Raw genomic sequence first — 15,776 nt, forward strand, 5'->3', positions numbered from 1 at the left:
TTTTGTTTTTTTTTTTTTGGTATGATCGTTAGAGGCTACAGTTTTGTTTTTTTGATTAAATTGTAAATTACAGTACTGTGCAGTAGACCTGAGAACGTAAGCAATTTTCTGGAGATCGATTCGTTGTTTGGCCCGGTAATGGCTTCTTCATTGTTTGTGCTATTTATATACAATCAACAATACGTTATTTTGGCTGAGTTAATATATTTACAGGACTCTCGGCTTGTATACAAACACTATGCTACACTCTATTTTGTGCTAGTATTTGATGGTTCTGAAAATGAGCTTGCTATGCTTGATCTCATTCAAGGTGCGTTTTTGTTTGTTTTGATTGGTTTATTATATAGTCAATCGCTATTGTTCTTAGATTCCAATATAATCTTAGATGGCTTGTCTGTTAACCTAGCTCCATTTCAATTTCTGTGCTTTGGAATGAGATAGTTCTGTAGTTTTTAGCTTGTTTCGAACATCTTGACCATATGGAAAGACAGAATTCGGAATCAGTATCTTGTTCGCAGTTCAGTTTCTTAGGCTCTTTGCTCTCTCATTAAAGCTTGTCGCCATGAATCAAGTACAAATGTGCCTGAGTAGTGTGCCAGCTCAATTTCTCGGGTATAGAATTAGAATGTAATCTCAGAGTATATTTATATTGGTATTGTAGTTCTCTTTCCAATTTGAGTCTCTCTTTAATCAAATTTTCGGTATAGTTCTTTCCTTTTAGGTAATAGACAGAGTATACTTGGCTTGTGTCAACTTCGCCTGTGACGGATTGTTGTTAAATACGAATTATTGATTATTCCTCTGCTCGTTGATTCTTTCTCAATTAAAGCTGTGAATTCATATTATGATGATCTAAGTTAAGATTATTGCGTTGGCAGTTCTTGTTGAAACACTGGACAAATGCTTCAGCAATGTCTGTGAACTCGACATTGTGTTCAACTACAGCAAGGTAATGGTTTTTTTTTTACAAAGAATAGTCCGTTCCACCATATACTCGATTTTATATTCAAAAGCTGATGCTACTGCAGACTTATTTGGTCACTCTTTTTAGATAACTTACCAGAAACAAACCCATGTTAAAGTAGTAATGCTTTTAATTTCTTCTTCTTTCTTTCACTCACATGTTACAGATGCACGCAGTGTTAGATGAGATTGTATTTGGAGGACAGGTACTAGAAACTAGTTCTGCCGAAGTCATGAAAGCTGTTAAAGAAATATCAAAGTAGCTCCCTCACCCTCCTCTCTCAGTCTCTCTACTGTTTTCTGCATTTGTGGTGTGGAGATAAACACAGTTGCACTTCTGTGTTTTTTGCAGATTAGAAGCTGCCTCAAATTCAATTTCACTTGTGCCGAAGTCTGTTTCCGGCTGGCGTGGCCGATAAGCTTTAAAGCTTCCTGAACTGTCACTGGAAACAAGAAGTCAGACAAAACATGTATAACAAAGGTGTCTTGATCCAAAGTCCAAACATGTTTTGTTTAGTTACCACCAAATGTTTCGTGAATGGGCTCAATGGTCTAACCGTGGGCCTAAGAATTGTAACTGGGGGGATGGATGGAAACTGCATGCTGTTTGAGAATGTAACAAAAACGATGAGAAGTTAAGATTATAAAATGTTAAACAATGTCCACATTAAGATTATTATGGATAATTAAACTAGAATAGAAAGTTATAGGGAGCTACAAGCCTACAAGGTAAATTATAGCAAGTACGAAAACGCCGAACGGCGTGCTTTGTGTGAAAAGAGTCAAAACGGAATTCGATGGGTTGGGGAAAGAAGACTGAAGATTCGAAAATGGTTTGAAGTGCCAATTCATATCCAATTAGTATCATTCTACCTTTTGAAATTCTTATGATCCATCTCTGCATTTCTCAGTACCAGCTTTTTGACCTTTTCTAGTACCCAATAGATAGATAAGATGCCTATGTTGGTTTTATATATATGCAAAAAAAAATTAAAAAAAAATATAACATAATAATGGTATATACTTTCAAAAATACAACACTGTTGTTACTACTGATTCCAATTCAAATAGGAAACACCTAACTTAATATTGGGAGAATGGGAGGGGATATTGAATCTTTTAAAGTATAAAGTAGTTGCATTCATATTAATAATTTTCAATTTACAAAAAAAAACGACGATTATCCAAATTAGGATGGAATGTTTCCCTCTTTATGCACCTAAAGCTATTGGGCTACAAGAACAAGAAAAAAGTTGGAAATTTTGTGTTGTGTTGAAGACAAAAGAATAGTATAAGTGGAAGATTCAAAGTGGAGTGTGATTTTTAATTGGGAAACGTTGAGAGCGAAACACATACTATATAAAAAAAAAGAGAAACTTGTTGGATAAAGATGATACAACAAATCGAGATATACATTTGTATTGGTCAAGCCAGTAGCAAAGATGTACCATGGACCAAAGTGACCACCTTTGATCATATTTATATTTGCATATCTTATGTTTTTTTTTTTTTTTTTATAATCATGATGATTGATACCTCTCCCAATCTTGGGGCATTCCTCTAGTTGGTCCAACAAGTTTTCTTTTTCCACTTTTGCCCTTTTCACGTACGTTGGACCACTCCCACATTTGTTTCTCTTTTTTTTCCTCTTCCTAAATTAATCACAAAGAATTATTAAACCAATAAAATGTGTTATATCCCCTGAGATTTTCAAATATAAAAGTTTATTAAACCCAACGAACATTTGAATTTATGTAAGTAACAAATAGTATTAGAATTAAGCTATTTATGCCTTACCTACACCAAAATTGTTAGTATATTTTATCACTGTTAAGATTAATTTGTGTTTCTAAATTTTTTTATATAAAACAAGCAAAAATGGAGAGCTACACTCCTATATTACAGTCAAACGACTCAAACCATATATTAGTTGACTGAATACAAAAACTGTAGCTGAAGTCTTTTATAAAAAAAAAATACAGAACAGTTCATAACATAAATCTTTAGGAGATGTGAAGAGACGCTTTCGAGGGGACAACATGAAGTTACAGGAGCCGTAGACCAAAAAAAAAATCTGGTCTTAACATACGACAGCTGGAATTTGTACCTTTCTATTAACCGTTTAACAAAAAAATCACGGGGCTAATTTGAAAGATAATAATAATAAGTAAATTTTTTTTTTTGGTCAACTGAATTATATTGATGATTGATATATCGAGGGAAACGTTGCAAATAGACTTCTTAGATTCCAATTTCCAACTGTAATTAGTTTCAGTAGAAGTGCTCATAACTATTATGGTGGCAACACCAAAAAGAAAAGAAAACAAGTAATAGTATAACTAAACTGTAAACATCTTAATAAGTGACTGTTAATGACAAATACAGTATAACATTTTCCACAAATAATAACTTAGAGTAAAGTACATTTCTCCAAGTAGACTGATTCAATCAATTAATAGAGTATAAACAACAATATATACACATTATTAATTTTTAAGAAGTGTGTATAATAATTCAAAAGCAGAAAGCATTCTTAGTTAGCCCCTATAATGATTTTTACATTTTTTAAGAACGCATACCATACAAACAGAATTTTCAAAAAAAAAAATAAAGAGAAAGCAGAATCCATCAAAAGGGCAGAGATGAGAAAACATTCCAGTCGTGTTTTGTAACTTTTGAGGAATGTTTTTTTTTAATCTATTAATGTGAGTATGTGACCAAGACGACTCCTAAACCCAACACATACTTACATTAAATTAAAATAAACGTTATACAGTTAAACAAATTTTAGTTGTTGTTTAATGACTTATCATTAGATCGCTCTCTCTCTTTAACATGCATGCATGCGGAACAGAATTAAATCTCGCGGCTAGTGTCCACGTGGCGAACCTGATTAACGACAAAAGGATTAATTCAAGTAATCAGACTACTCGTCGTCGTCGTCACCAAAAAACACGATCTCTGTCTTGGAACTCGCGATACTTTTTTCGGAACGTTGTGGTTCCCACCGAATCCAAACATCATCATCGTTGCATCATCCCATCAAACACCGTGTAGTTTATTGCTTTCGTACTGGACTACGAGCCGGTCTTCTTTTTGTTTTGCGTATAGCCGTTTCTGTTTTTCTTCCTTTTTAGAGTTGTGTAAATTACTCTTGTCTACGCAAACTCGCAAACGTCAAAGTACTTATACAATTGTAGTATGTATGTATGTATATTCGAGTAAAACATCTAAATGTTTGCATACATGAACTTGTTGTAACTATATTAAATGTGTGTTATAAAATATATCTCATAGAAAATGCCATTTTAAGATTGTGATTTTCTGTTCTCTTGGAAAAAATAGTTTATTGCAAGATTTATACATATTGGCAAATTGATCTAGAGCTCGTTTGTTTTCCTCTTTTTTTTTTTTCATTCATAAGTCCATTTCCAATGGTTCTCTATTTTTGCCTCTATAATAGAGGAACTCTATAATAAAAATAAATTTTACTCCAATGGTCATCTATTCTCACATTTAAAATAAACATTGCTATTTTTTCCTCTATTTATAGAGGAATCCTATTTTTTTTATAAAGGATACTCTATAAATAGAGAAATCTCTATTTTAAAGATGAGAACAGAGAATCATTGGAATAAAACTCACTTCTATTATAGAGTTTCTCTATTATAAATGAAAAAATAAAAAAATTATTGGAGATGGTCTAAACAAACCATAAAATAATTTGTATTACTTAAATTAAGAAATACTCCTACTATAGTATTGGATTGTCATTTCATATCCAGAAATATATAGGTGAAATGTTTTTGAGGTATTTAAATTCAAAATATACTACTGAAAAACAAATTAAATTTCCAAATAAAGCAAATCCCGGAGTATAATTACAGTAGTTAATTACATAGTTTATTTATCAGCGTTAGTGAGAAATGGTTGGTTTATTCAAAATTCACAATACAACCACGCGCCGTTAAGGCCCGTGAGTTTAGAACGTGTAGGCGGGTGGTAGCGTCTTAATCACGGGTGGTTGGGTCGCGTGTGAGATGTCAGTAGCTTTGCATGTAGTGGCGAAACGTAACGCTATATGTGTCTCGGGGTAATCACGGTTTTATGTTTCGAGTTTATCAAATTACTATAAATATAGGTTACGTACAATAATTAGAGTTATAAATTGTATAAATAAATATAAACGTTCGACAGAGCATCTTTTGGAAAGTGGTGGTCGTCTCATTAGTCGAACTAAGTTTCGGCAATCTCAAGACGATCTGATTTTCACCTTTTTTATATAGTATATATTCAAAAAATAAATAAATTAAATGTTATGAATTGATAGGTAACTTGCTATTCGAAACAACTAAATCATTTTTTAAAAAAGAGGCTTGCGAAACAATGAGATAGCTTAATAACGAGACATTTAAGTTTATCGGAGATCAAGATCTCCGTTGTTCAGGTTTGGTGAATGTTTTAACATGGTACTAGACTACTAGTGATGAAGTCGTGGAATATTTACACAATCAGAAATTGAGTGACCCTTTTGTTTTAGTTTTCTAACTCAAATGCACATAAATAATTATATATATATATATATAAATTTATATTTGTGAATCATCATAATGAATATTTTGAAATTATACGTCTCAAATATTCTGAATTATAAAACCCCGTGATTATCCATCGAAACATATACATGTTCTTTGTACCGTATCATTATAATTTGGCTTATAGGGAAAAAAAAGTTATCATGTGGTATTACTATTAGGTATAATGATTTAAGAGGTGGGTCCAAATAGCTTTTTCTTTGTTTCTTTTCACTAGTTCAAGATCAAATTTATGGGGAGTATTATTAGTTCTTTGACCTTTCCTTTTTAGAGAGTCCTTCTTTGACCCATCGAGATTCAAGAGCAGAATCTCTCTCTTGTTAAGCTAAGAAAACATGAAAAGTGAAAAATAAAACATTTAAAAAGAATGAAAGAAGAAGAGATGTATATAGTTCATACATGTGTATGCATAGGTTCATTGGGGGGTGTTGCTTTGATCATTGTAGGAAGGTACTTCACTTGAATAGAGGGGATTCTTCCCTTTATCTTTTGGGTTCCTCACAATCTAATCTATTAGCTTTTCTTTTCATGCAGTATTTTTCTTGTTACTCTACAAACTCTTCCAAATCTTCTTGGATATTCTCATGTCATTATGATTCCAAATTCGTATTCTCTTTATTAAAAACCTCAACAGGAATTGGTTTCTCATGGTTTTCGATAAGTTACTATGAGTGTTTCTAACACGACAAAATGGAAGATTGTTTTGTTTGTGAATCATTTATACTAAGAGACAACGTGGTGTTTATATATGATTTAACCACCTAGTTTGTTTTCTTTTTCTCTAGTAAAATGTTTTAGTCGATTTATGAACAGAAATTATACTATTTAACAACTCGTATGATACTATAAAAATGTGATATATATATATAATATACTCTCTCGTACTATATATAATACTCTCTTTTGCCCAAAAATAAAATATTACTACTCTCTTTGTGGTATAGAGTTTTGTGAACTATTTAGGTAAATTAACCATCATTCATAACATGAACAAATACATGTCTAGAAGATTATAAACAAAATAATGTTAAACCTAAAACTAACAAAATTTTCTGATAATTATTAATGGCTAAATCAATGTAGCTGAATTCAGTTTTGACGTTGAAATCTTTAAATATGGCTCGTGGTCATTAGTGTGCAGCTGATGTGTGAAACACGAAACAGGCCATTTCTAAACTTGTTCTCTAACAAGATAGTGATAGGAAAACCAAACGCTTTGCGTTAATGAAACAAATAAAAGGTTGACTCGCTCATATATAAATCGCGTTGATATTTTCATTGTAAATTGTTGCTTATGTAAGGGGACGAATAATAGAGATGATAGTCATGTAAGCTTACAAAGTTGTAACTAACATTGTTTTAATTATATTCAGTTGATATAGTAACTCTTTTATGTTTTAAGATGATCATGGGTACGTTGTTTCTTGTTTGTCGAAATAAACTTCAAAAGGCGAGTAAATCATCTTGATTACATACCCAATTTGAAGTAAAAATCAAGTGTAAAATAGGGTAAGAAAATAATACAGAAAAACATACCATAATCAACATCATCTACAATGAAGTGTCAGTTATCAGTACCTGAACTGTGTGATAAGCGATTCATTCATCTCGATACACATGTCCATCATCTTGATCAGATTATCATTTTTTGTTTTATCAAAATTTTGTTTTTTTCTTTAGTTTTTCATTTACATTTGAATTGCAAGGCTTTAATTTCAGCTCCCCTAAATCTTTGGTATTATTTTTATGATATTTGATATTTCTCATGCATGCTTAAAATCGTTCCACAAAACGTACAAGAAGAAAAAAAAAACAAAAAAAATCATCAACAGTTTTTTTTTTTTTTTGGTAAAAGGTTAACAACAGTTTTTATTTTAATTGTTTTCTATACAAGATTTAAATTTGTGTCCCGGTAATTATAAAATTATACTTGTGCCCATCCGATTTATCTAGCTGAAGCTCTTCTTCTACCAATCGAGAGTCCATATATTTACAATAAAAGGAAGAATTTAAGTAATAGTAGGTAAAGCATTTAACATACAAAATCCATAGAAATAAAATAACACTATATAGGGACGAAGACTAGTATTCGTTGACGACAAGAGTAGGGGTAAAAAAAAAAAAAAAAAAAAAAAAAAAAAAAAAAAAAAAAAAAAAAAAAAAAANAAAAAGGGTAGGGGTAGACTCTAGAATCTAGATATAGCTGCAAGTTTTGAAGAAATCTAATAACCAAATCTAAGTTATTTTTACTTACATCATCATGGATCATCATTAACCACATGAGGCTGAGCAGATATCGAACGTGTGATTGCGATGTGGAGTAGTAAAGGACGAGACCACGCGCGACAGTGCAGGAGCGCGTGAGATTCAGGGCTTTAGGGCAGAGAGATACGTAAAGAGACAGAGGTTTATAGCATTATATTTGATGGAGTGAACAAAAAAAAGAAATTAAAAAAATTTTGAGCCTCGTGATCGGAGATATTTGCAGTGATGACTGTACTCTTTCTTCCTCTTCTCTCCCCCTTGTCACGTGGGCTAAATTTTGACCACCCTTCTTCAATGACCATCAACATCACATCACACTCTCTCCTTCTTCAACGTTCTTTTTTTATGTAAATATCCTCCAAAAAAGATATCAATAATTTTCAAATGCTTCATAAACTGGTATCATACATGATACATGTAGGTTTACATTCGTGTGTGAGTGACATAATAATTGCTTTAAAAAGAAATGACGAATTAACAAGAGTTGTAACTTAGATGGTCCAAAAGTCGTACGTTTTCTCACCACAACGATAAGATTTACCATATCTACTTACACCAAACTTCAATCTATAATACTCAGAAGCACGCAATGAAATGATTTGGTTTTAGGCTTTTAGCATATGTTACCGAATATGTTCATCTTTAGACTGGCTTTCACATTTTGAAGTTTGCTGTCCTTCGACTAGCTCATACCCTTCACCTTTCTAACCAGGATCAGTTACTTTCTACATGGTTTCGACATTTTTGTTGCTTATACATTTTCCATTTTCTTTGATTTAATATTGATAATTTTTACAGATTACGCCATTTCTTATCATATCATACCATCCTTAGTCTTAAGGCTAATCAACTCCGTAACGAACTTGAAATAGGTTATATATAGGTCTATCGAATTGAGTTAATTATTCACACAACACAATCACATAGATTCTATATATAGACCAAGCATGTGTTATCTTAGTAGAAAAATATACTTGGCTGTGTGTGTCTGAAGAAACTTGATATCATCGTTTCATCGTATTTTATAATTAAAAAAATACATAAAAAAACAAGCAAACCCCATTTGAGTAAATGATAGTATTAAAATTACTTCGTAAAAAGCTGCGTCCCCACATATTCTATTGATTTTAAATATTCGTTTTAATATAAACCTGCATATAAAGCACATATACATGTCTCATTCTATATATAGGTGTGAGACCCCTTCTCCATTCTTCATTCACTTCACTCCAACGTGAAACCTGCAACTTAATTTATCTCCTCCCATTATTTTCTTTAGCTTCTCTTAAGATTTTACACTTAGGGTTTTCAAAGAGAGAGAGAGAGAGAGAGTGAGAGAGAGAGAGAGAAGTGTGTGAGAGCGATGATGCAGACTCCGTACACTACTTCAACGCAGGGTCAGTATTGTCATTCTTGTGGAATGTTCCACCACCACAGTCAAAGCTGCTGCTACAACAACAACAACTCCTCCAACGCCGGTTCTTACTCGATGGTCTTCTCCATGCCAAACGGCGGCGTTTTTGAACAGACCGGCGAGGACTATAATCACTCTTCCTCCGCTGTTGACTGCACTCTCTCACTTGGAACTCCTTCTACGCGGCTTTGTGAGGAGGACGAGAAACGTAGACGCTCTACTTCCTCTGGTGCTTCTTCTTGCATCTCCAACTTCTGGGACTTGCTTCACACCAAAAACAACAACTCGAAAACGACACCGTTCAGTAACGTTCTTCCTTTCTCCTCTAACAAGCCAACTCGTGGTTGTTCCGGTGGTGGTGGTGGCGGTGATTCTCTTCTCTCCAGACGCTGTGCCAACTGCGACACTACTTCTACTCCTCTATGGAGGAATGGTCCTAGAGGCCCTAAGGTGACTAAATTATTAATATTCCATTATTTTTCTTTGAATGTTTCTTTTACATAAACAATTAGAAGGAAGATTTACAACAAAAAGAGTGACATTTCATCCTTTTTGTTTTGAATATTTGCCTATCTATTTTTTCACTAGAACCAATAAATCCCTTTCTCCATAGCTTAATTTATTGAAAGAAACATTAAAGAACGATTTTGATGGACTGTAATTATTTGAATATAGTTCTTTTGAAGTATGCGACTTCTTATAAATAATCAACAAATATTTGCAAAACGAGACACTAATTAAGTTCATCCCTTTTTTTTTTTTCTCCAGTTCTCTATTGCTCTATTTATTGAAACAACATTAAATATATAGAGATATTGATGGTTAAATGATATGAATGGTTTTGGAATTTGTAGTCCCTATGCAACGCATGCGGCATTCGTTTCAAGAAGGAAGAAAGAAGAACCACGGCGGCTTCGGGAAACATCGTCGTTGGAGCTGCACCGGTTCAAAACGAGCAGTACGGGCATCACAACTCCGGCTACAATAATTACCATGCTGCCACCAGTAACAACAACAACAATGGTACTCCGTGGGCTCATCATCACTCGACGCAGAGGGTTCCTTGTAACTATCCGGCAAACGAGATCAGGTTCATGGATGATTACAACGGGGGAGTAGGAAACAATGGTGAATCCGACGGTGCTCACGGTGGCGTTCCGTTCCTTTCGTGGAGGCTTAACGTGGCGGATAGGGCAAGTCTTGTTCATGACTTTACCAGATGAAAGGGAAAAGAAGAAAACGACGTTAGATTCTTAAAAATCTCCATGTGGTTTAATCATGTCTAATTAAAAAAAAAATGTTATGAAAAAAAAAAAAAACATTAGAAGTGTATATCGATAGACGATGTTGATGTTATTGATAGCGACGGTCTAACTTATGGTTTATCTATAAAAGTACCGTTCTGGTCAAATTTAAAATTCATTTTCTATATATATATTTTTAAAAAATTTAACCTTCTTTAAATGGAAATTTTCTCTGCTTTAGTCTAAATAATGAAAATCATATTTAATACAGTTAGATTCTTCAAACAACAGTGTTCGTGATAAAAACATGTAATCAAAATATTAAGAAAGCAAAACAAAATTGAAAGAGAGATGTGCATAAAAAAAAAAACATAGACCAAAAATAGAGACATAGGATAGAACTCTTTTAATGTATATAGTTTTTGAAGTTGAACGGAGAAGTTTCAGTTCCACCTGAGTCCCTGAATTTCACAACTGAGAGACTTTAATAAATTATTTTCACTGGTTAATAAAAATTAGAAAAATAGAAATAAAAGAGAAAAAAAAATTAAAAGTTTTGGGGGATAGCTGTTTGGTAGTGTGAAGATTGAAATCTGATCGTCGAATTGGGGAGAGATATAAGATTCTGATCGTACCAATGTGTGGGTTTTGGAGGTTACTGTTGTGTTTCAGTTTGGATCAGAGAGCATTGTAGTGATTTAATGAACTTATTTTTGTCGTATTATGCTCTGTTTCTTCTCTCCCTCCGCCCTTTTTATATATTTTGACCGTCGTTTTGTCCTTTACTACTCCCACCTCTATCTTGACCTTTTGTTCGTGTCAATATGTGCTCTACAGAATATTTTCCTTTTTTTTTTTTTTAACTTACTTATTACTTTTCAGATTTTTTTACTGAACCGATTCTGCAACATGTTTTGTACTAATTCCACCAGCTTTTTAAATCTCTCTGCACGATCATAAAACCAAAAAAAACAATATTATAAAAATTATTAATATCGTTTTCTATTCAGTTGTCAATAGAAATAAAAATACTCAAAACCGCAAATGTGGGGTATATAACATTTTGGTAGAATTGGGCTTGATAATGGGCTGATTGAGATCACTTAAAGGCCCAATTTAGTATACTTGTCTGGCTTAACGCGAGAAGAATTCTGCAGTTTTCATTACTTATCAACTCCGCCGTCGTTATGTCTCTCCGTAAAACCCTAACCGCCGTGAATAAACCGGGTTCTTCAATCTCCGTCGCCGGTAATCTTAATAATGTTTCAGAGGTCACTGGTTCTTCTACTTCTTCTAGGATCACGTTTCGACCTCGTAAATTAAGGAAAGTTTCGTCAGATCCGATCATCGTCATCACCGCGTCGTCTCCTTCTCTATCAACCAAATCAGCGGTTGATCTCGCTCTCCTTCACTTAGAAAGCTCCGACGAAATCCTCGGAGCGTTAATCACAACGCACAACGATCCTCCAGTGTTCGAATCAGCCAATCCTCCGTTCCTCTCCTTAGCGAGATCCATCCTCTACCAACAGCTCGCGACGAAAGCAGCCAAGTGTATATACGATAGGTTCATCTCTTTGTTCGACGGAGGTGAATCAGGTGTTCTCCCTGAATCAGTGATCTCACTCTCCGCCGTTGATCTCCGTAAGATCGGTGTCTCCGGGAGAAAAGCGAGTTACCTCCACGATCTAGCTGATAAGTACAAGAGCGGTGTGCTCTCCGATGAATTGATTTTGAAAATGAGTGATGAAGAGTTGATTGATCGGTTAACTTTGGTTAAAGGGATTGGAGTGTGGACTGTTCATATGTTTATGATCTTCTCGTTGCATAGACCTGATGTTTTGCCTGTGGGTGATCTTGGTGTGAGGAAAGGTGTGAAAGATCTTTATGGGTTGAGAGATCTTCCTGGTCCGTTACAGATGGAGCAGCTTTGTGAGAAATGGCGTCCTTATAGGTCCGTTGGTTCGTGGTACATGTGGAGACTCATCGAGGCTCGTAAGACCAAATAGCACCTAAATGGTAACAATTTTAACAAAACCTCTCTTTGTTGTCATTTATTGCTCTGATCTGAAGAGCAAATATTTTGACGGATGATATGAACATAGACAATCTTGATTTCTTAATGGAAAGTTTCATGCTTGACTTTGGAAGTTTGAACAGTTACATGATTAGAAAGGATAAGAGACACTTGCTAGTTGGTTTGACATTTAAGTTCTGCCTCATGGTTAGTAGCTTTTGGATTACTTTATTGAAGTAGAAATCTCCCAATTCTTTAAAGCCTATATCATCATCTTAAAGTAGTGTTATTATCTTTGCGTATGTGTCTTCTATAGCTAGCAACAATCCTAGTAACATGACTGATCTTTTCTCAGTGAAGCTTCTATATCGTTCGTTGTAGTACGATTTGTTGCAACCAATCATTTCAGTAATGATTACTGAAGACCCAGTTGTTCTTTGTCGGCTCGGACAGATGCTCTGATTCTGTGACGAATAAGCTATTCCACGCCCATTACTTTGCTAGTAATCTGAGTTTTCTCTTTTGTATATTTGAGCACGTAAGAGAAACCTTTTTATTTATCCTAACCGTGTTCCACAGATCTAGTTATGATTCTGTGATTGTTGTAACTTGTAAAACATGTATTATATGTGGTTTTCATTTTGCTTTGACTTCTTGTATAGAGAAGCGCCAACTAGTTGTATCGTCCTTGTATTGGGCTTGGCCCAATAATCAATTGTAGACCTAGTGTGGATCTGATTCTGCCAAGTTACGTGTGAAATCAGCACTTAATCCATACGAAGAGAATCTAAAAACTCGTAAGGTTTGTGTCACGCGTAAAATTCAACCTCTTAAAGCGCAAATCTATTCCCATTGATTAACTTCAGTATTTGGTAAGAAATGAAGATGATCATAAAGTGCTACACAGCTGTGGGAAACAAAGAATCTGAAAAATGAGAGACATGAGACATGTGGAGATAAATAAAAGTTGCAGGTTTTGTTGTGCTTATGTGGACCAGCTTTTCTTTCTTTCACACTTTAATTCTTCTTCAACCCTCCCCACCAGAAAACAATAATTTAGTATGTCTTCTCTTTCAAGACTATGATTAACTCTGATTAAGTTATTTGCTAGTAAAACTTAGTAGTAGTATTTATTAAACACCTATATTAGAAACCCTAATTTCATTTGTATGGGAAAGTGAAGTTATTAGTATTATTATTAGTAAATAATATCAAACTCCATGCAAACCCTCCATCCAACACGGCAACACCATATGTATACTCATTTATTATATAAAACTATAACATTAAATTAAATCTCATAGAGAATTTGTGAAGATTGATAAATAGAGATATTTTGAGAGTGTATTGGATTGACAAACATGGATATATTAAGTGTTATTCTTTATTTTATGGTATGTTAAAACTTCAAGTCATACCTAAAACATTGTAACAAAAATCATACTAGTCACTAAAATGAAAAACAAAAAATTGGTTAAATTAGAACAAGTAGTTCAATACACCTGTAACTTTCCTTTCACTCACCATTTTTAAAGTCTTACGAGTAGGTAATAAGTTTGACTAAACTAGGGTTTTTTGCAGACACACATTAATTAGTAACACCATCATCATAAAAGAAAATAGAGAAAGAGAGAGAAATGCAATAATGGGAGATGGACCAAAGGTGCAGGTGGTGAAAGATAACAAACATATGACAATGTCTCGAAATTAAGAGGCACCACCACACAAACCCACACTCTCTCTCTCTCTCTAGTAGGTTTTTAAATCAATATTTTGTTGGATTTTCATGTGAAATAAACTTGATGGGTGATAGGAAACAAACGCACATACGTCATCAATTCAACCCTTAATTTCTATTTCTCCTTCTCCTTCTTCTTCTTCATCAATATCATCAATATCATCTCACTACTCTTCTTTATAACAAAAAGCATCTCTATAATCGTCGCTAAGGTGAGTACAAAATTCATTAGATTCCTTCTCTTATTTTGCATGCATTAGTGAATGATTATTCTATGATGATTATTAATTCTAACAAAGTGGTCTTCTTCTTTTGAGTCAGATTTTCAATGGAGGTTGGAGGAAAAGGTAATGCAATTACTTCCACAACAATGATCTCAACCAACACCATTGAAGTAAAGGCACACACCAAACCGTTCCCCGATCCAGAAGCCAAACCAGAGTCAGCAGATCCATCCATAGCTTTATTCCCGATCAAGAAAGAAACCCAAAAACCGAGGACACGTGTCGACCAACCAGCTAAGTACTGTGAATGCCAGAAGAACCACGCGGCCTCCACCGGAGGACACGTTGTAGACGGATGCTGCGAGTTCTTGGCCGGTGGTGAAGAAGGCACGTTCGGTGCGCTAAAATGCGCCGCCTGTAATTGTCATCGGAGCTTCCACAAGAAAGAAGTGTACGGACACAAACAAGATCAGATGATGATAACTCCGGCTTTCTACAACAGCAACAGCTCGTACAAGGCTATGCAGCCACGTGTGATGCATCCAATGGGTGAGATTGGACGGAGGACTTCGTCGTCGAGTGAGGATATGAAGAAGATTCTTAGCCATCGTAACCAGAACGTTGATGGGAGATGTTTGATGATGATGATGACGACGACGACGAGGAAGAAGAAGAAGAGAGTGAGAACCAAGATCAACGAAGAACAAAAGGAGAAGATGAAGGAGTTTGCGGAGAGATTAGGGTGGAGGATGCAGAAGAAAGATGAAGAAGAGATTGATAAGTTTTGTAAGGTGGTGAATCTGAGGAGACAGGTTTTTAAAGTTTGGATGCATAATAACAAGCAAGCAATGAAGAGGAACAGTAACACCACTAGTGAATTGTGATCACCGTCTAAAGTGAATTATACTTTATATATATAAATTTTGGCCTTCAAATTTGTTCAAAATCGTGAAGTATGAATCCATCACTAAATCTGTGCAATTATATATGTGTTGTTTTAAAAAAAAAAAAATATATATCTCAATCTGGGATTACGATTCTTTATTTTATTAGTGTGTGGCTGAAGAAAGTGATAAAATTAGACCTTTGAATATAAATAAATAACATCTAAGTAAATTAATGTTTCAAATCAACACTTTAGCAATAAGCTCGAATAGCTCAGTTGGTTAGAGCGTGTGGCTGTTAACCACAAGGTCGGAGGTTCGACCCCTCCTTCTAGCGTTTCTCAAAGTTGATTCTTCTAGATTTTTGGTGCTAATTCATGTAACAATAAGCTCGCATAACCCATATTTTTGTACTCAACCGATGCAGAAAACCAA

General features: G+C 34.3%; 4 protein-coding genes and 1 non-coding gene across 9 annotated transcripts in view; all 5 read left to right on the forward strand.

The window, feature by feature from the left end:
- Positions 1-1,634, forward strand: part of LOC104791311 (AP-3 complex subunit sigma) — a 2,370-nt gene extending 736 nt beyond the window's left edge. Inside the window, exons 3-7 of the mRNA XM_010517159.2 lie at positions 74-135; positions 214-310; positions 879-949; positions 1,131-1,222; positions 1,316-1,634. Of these exons, the coding sequence (XP_010515461.1) occupies positions 74-135; positions 214-310; positions 879-949; positions 1,131-1,222; positions 1,316-1,382 (389 nt within the window). The 3' untranslated portion in view covers positions 1,383-1,634. The remainder of the gene's footprint in view (positions 1-73; positions 136-213; positions 311-878; positions 950-1,130; positions 1,223-1,315) is intronic.
- On the forward strand, positions 9,035-10,623 carry LOC104791314 (GATA transcription factor 18-like). Its single transcript, XM_010517163.2, has 2 exons — positions 9,035-9,687; positions 10,092-10,623. The coding sequence occupies exons 1-2, from the start codon at positions 9,187-9,189 to the stop codon at positions 10,458-10,460; spliced, it is 870 nt and encodes a 289-aa protein (XP_010515465.1). The 5' UTR covers positions 9,035-9,186; the 3' UTR covers positions 10,461-10,623.
- LOC104791315 (DNA-3-methyladenine glycosylase 1-like) lies at positions 11,578-13,168 on the forward strand. 5 transcript variants are annotated; one of them, XR_002038626.1, is made up of 3 exons: positions 11,578-12,497; positions 12,630-12,702; positions 12,851-13,168. XR_002038626.1 is itself a non-coding variant. In XM_010517165.2 (2 exons), exon 1 carries the CDS (start codon positions 11,669-11,671, stop codon positions 12,485-12,487), a length of 819 nt encoding a protein of 272 aa, XP_010515467.1. In that variant the 5' UTR covers positions 11,578-11,668; the 3' UTR covers positions 12,488-12,497; positions 12,630-13,168. The 5 variants fall into 5 exon arrangements, 3 of the variants coding, with proteins under 3 accessions (XP_010515467.1, XP_010515468.1, XP_010515466.1); XR_002038625.1 differs by having other exon boundaries at positions 11,578-12,702; XM_010517165.2 differs by having other exon boundaries at positions 12,630-13,168.
- On the forward strand, positions 14,107-15,403 carry LOC104791316 (zinc-finger homeodomain protein 7-like). Its single transcript, XM_010517167.2, has 2 exons — positions 14,107-14,445; positions 14,555-15,403. Exon 2 carries the CDS (start codon positions 14,562-14,564, stop codon positions 15,339-15,341), a length of 780 nt encoding a protein of 259 aa, XP_010515469.1. The 5' UTR covers positions 14,107-14,445; positions 14,555-14,561; the 3' UTR covers positions 15,342-15,403.
- Positions 15,605-15,678, forward strand: TRNAN-GUU. Its single transcript has one exon. It is a non-coding gene; the product is annotated as a tRNA-Asn (tRNA).

This window comes from Camelina sativa, chromosome 6 (genome assembly GCF_000633955.1).
Source record: "Camelina sativa cultivar DH55 chromosome 6, Cs, whole genome shotgun sequence".
Lineage (NCBI taxonomy): Eukaryota > Viridiplantae > Streptophyta > Magnoliopsida > Brassicales > Brassicaceae > Camelina > Camelina sativa.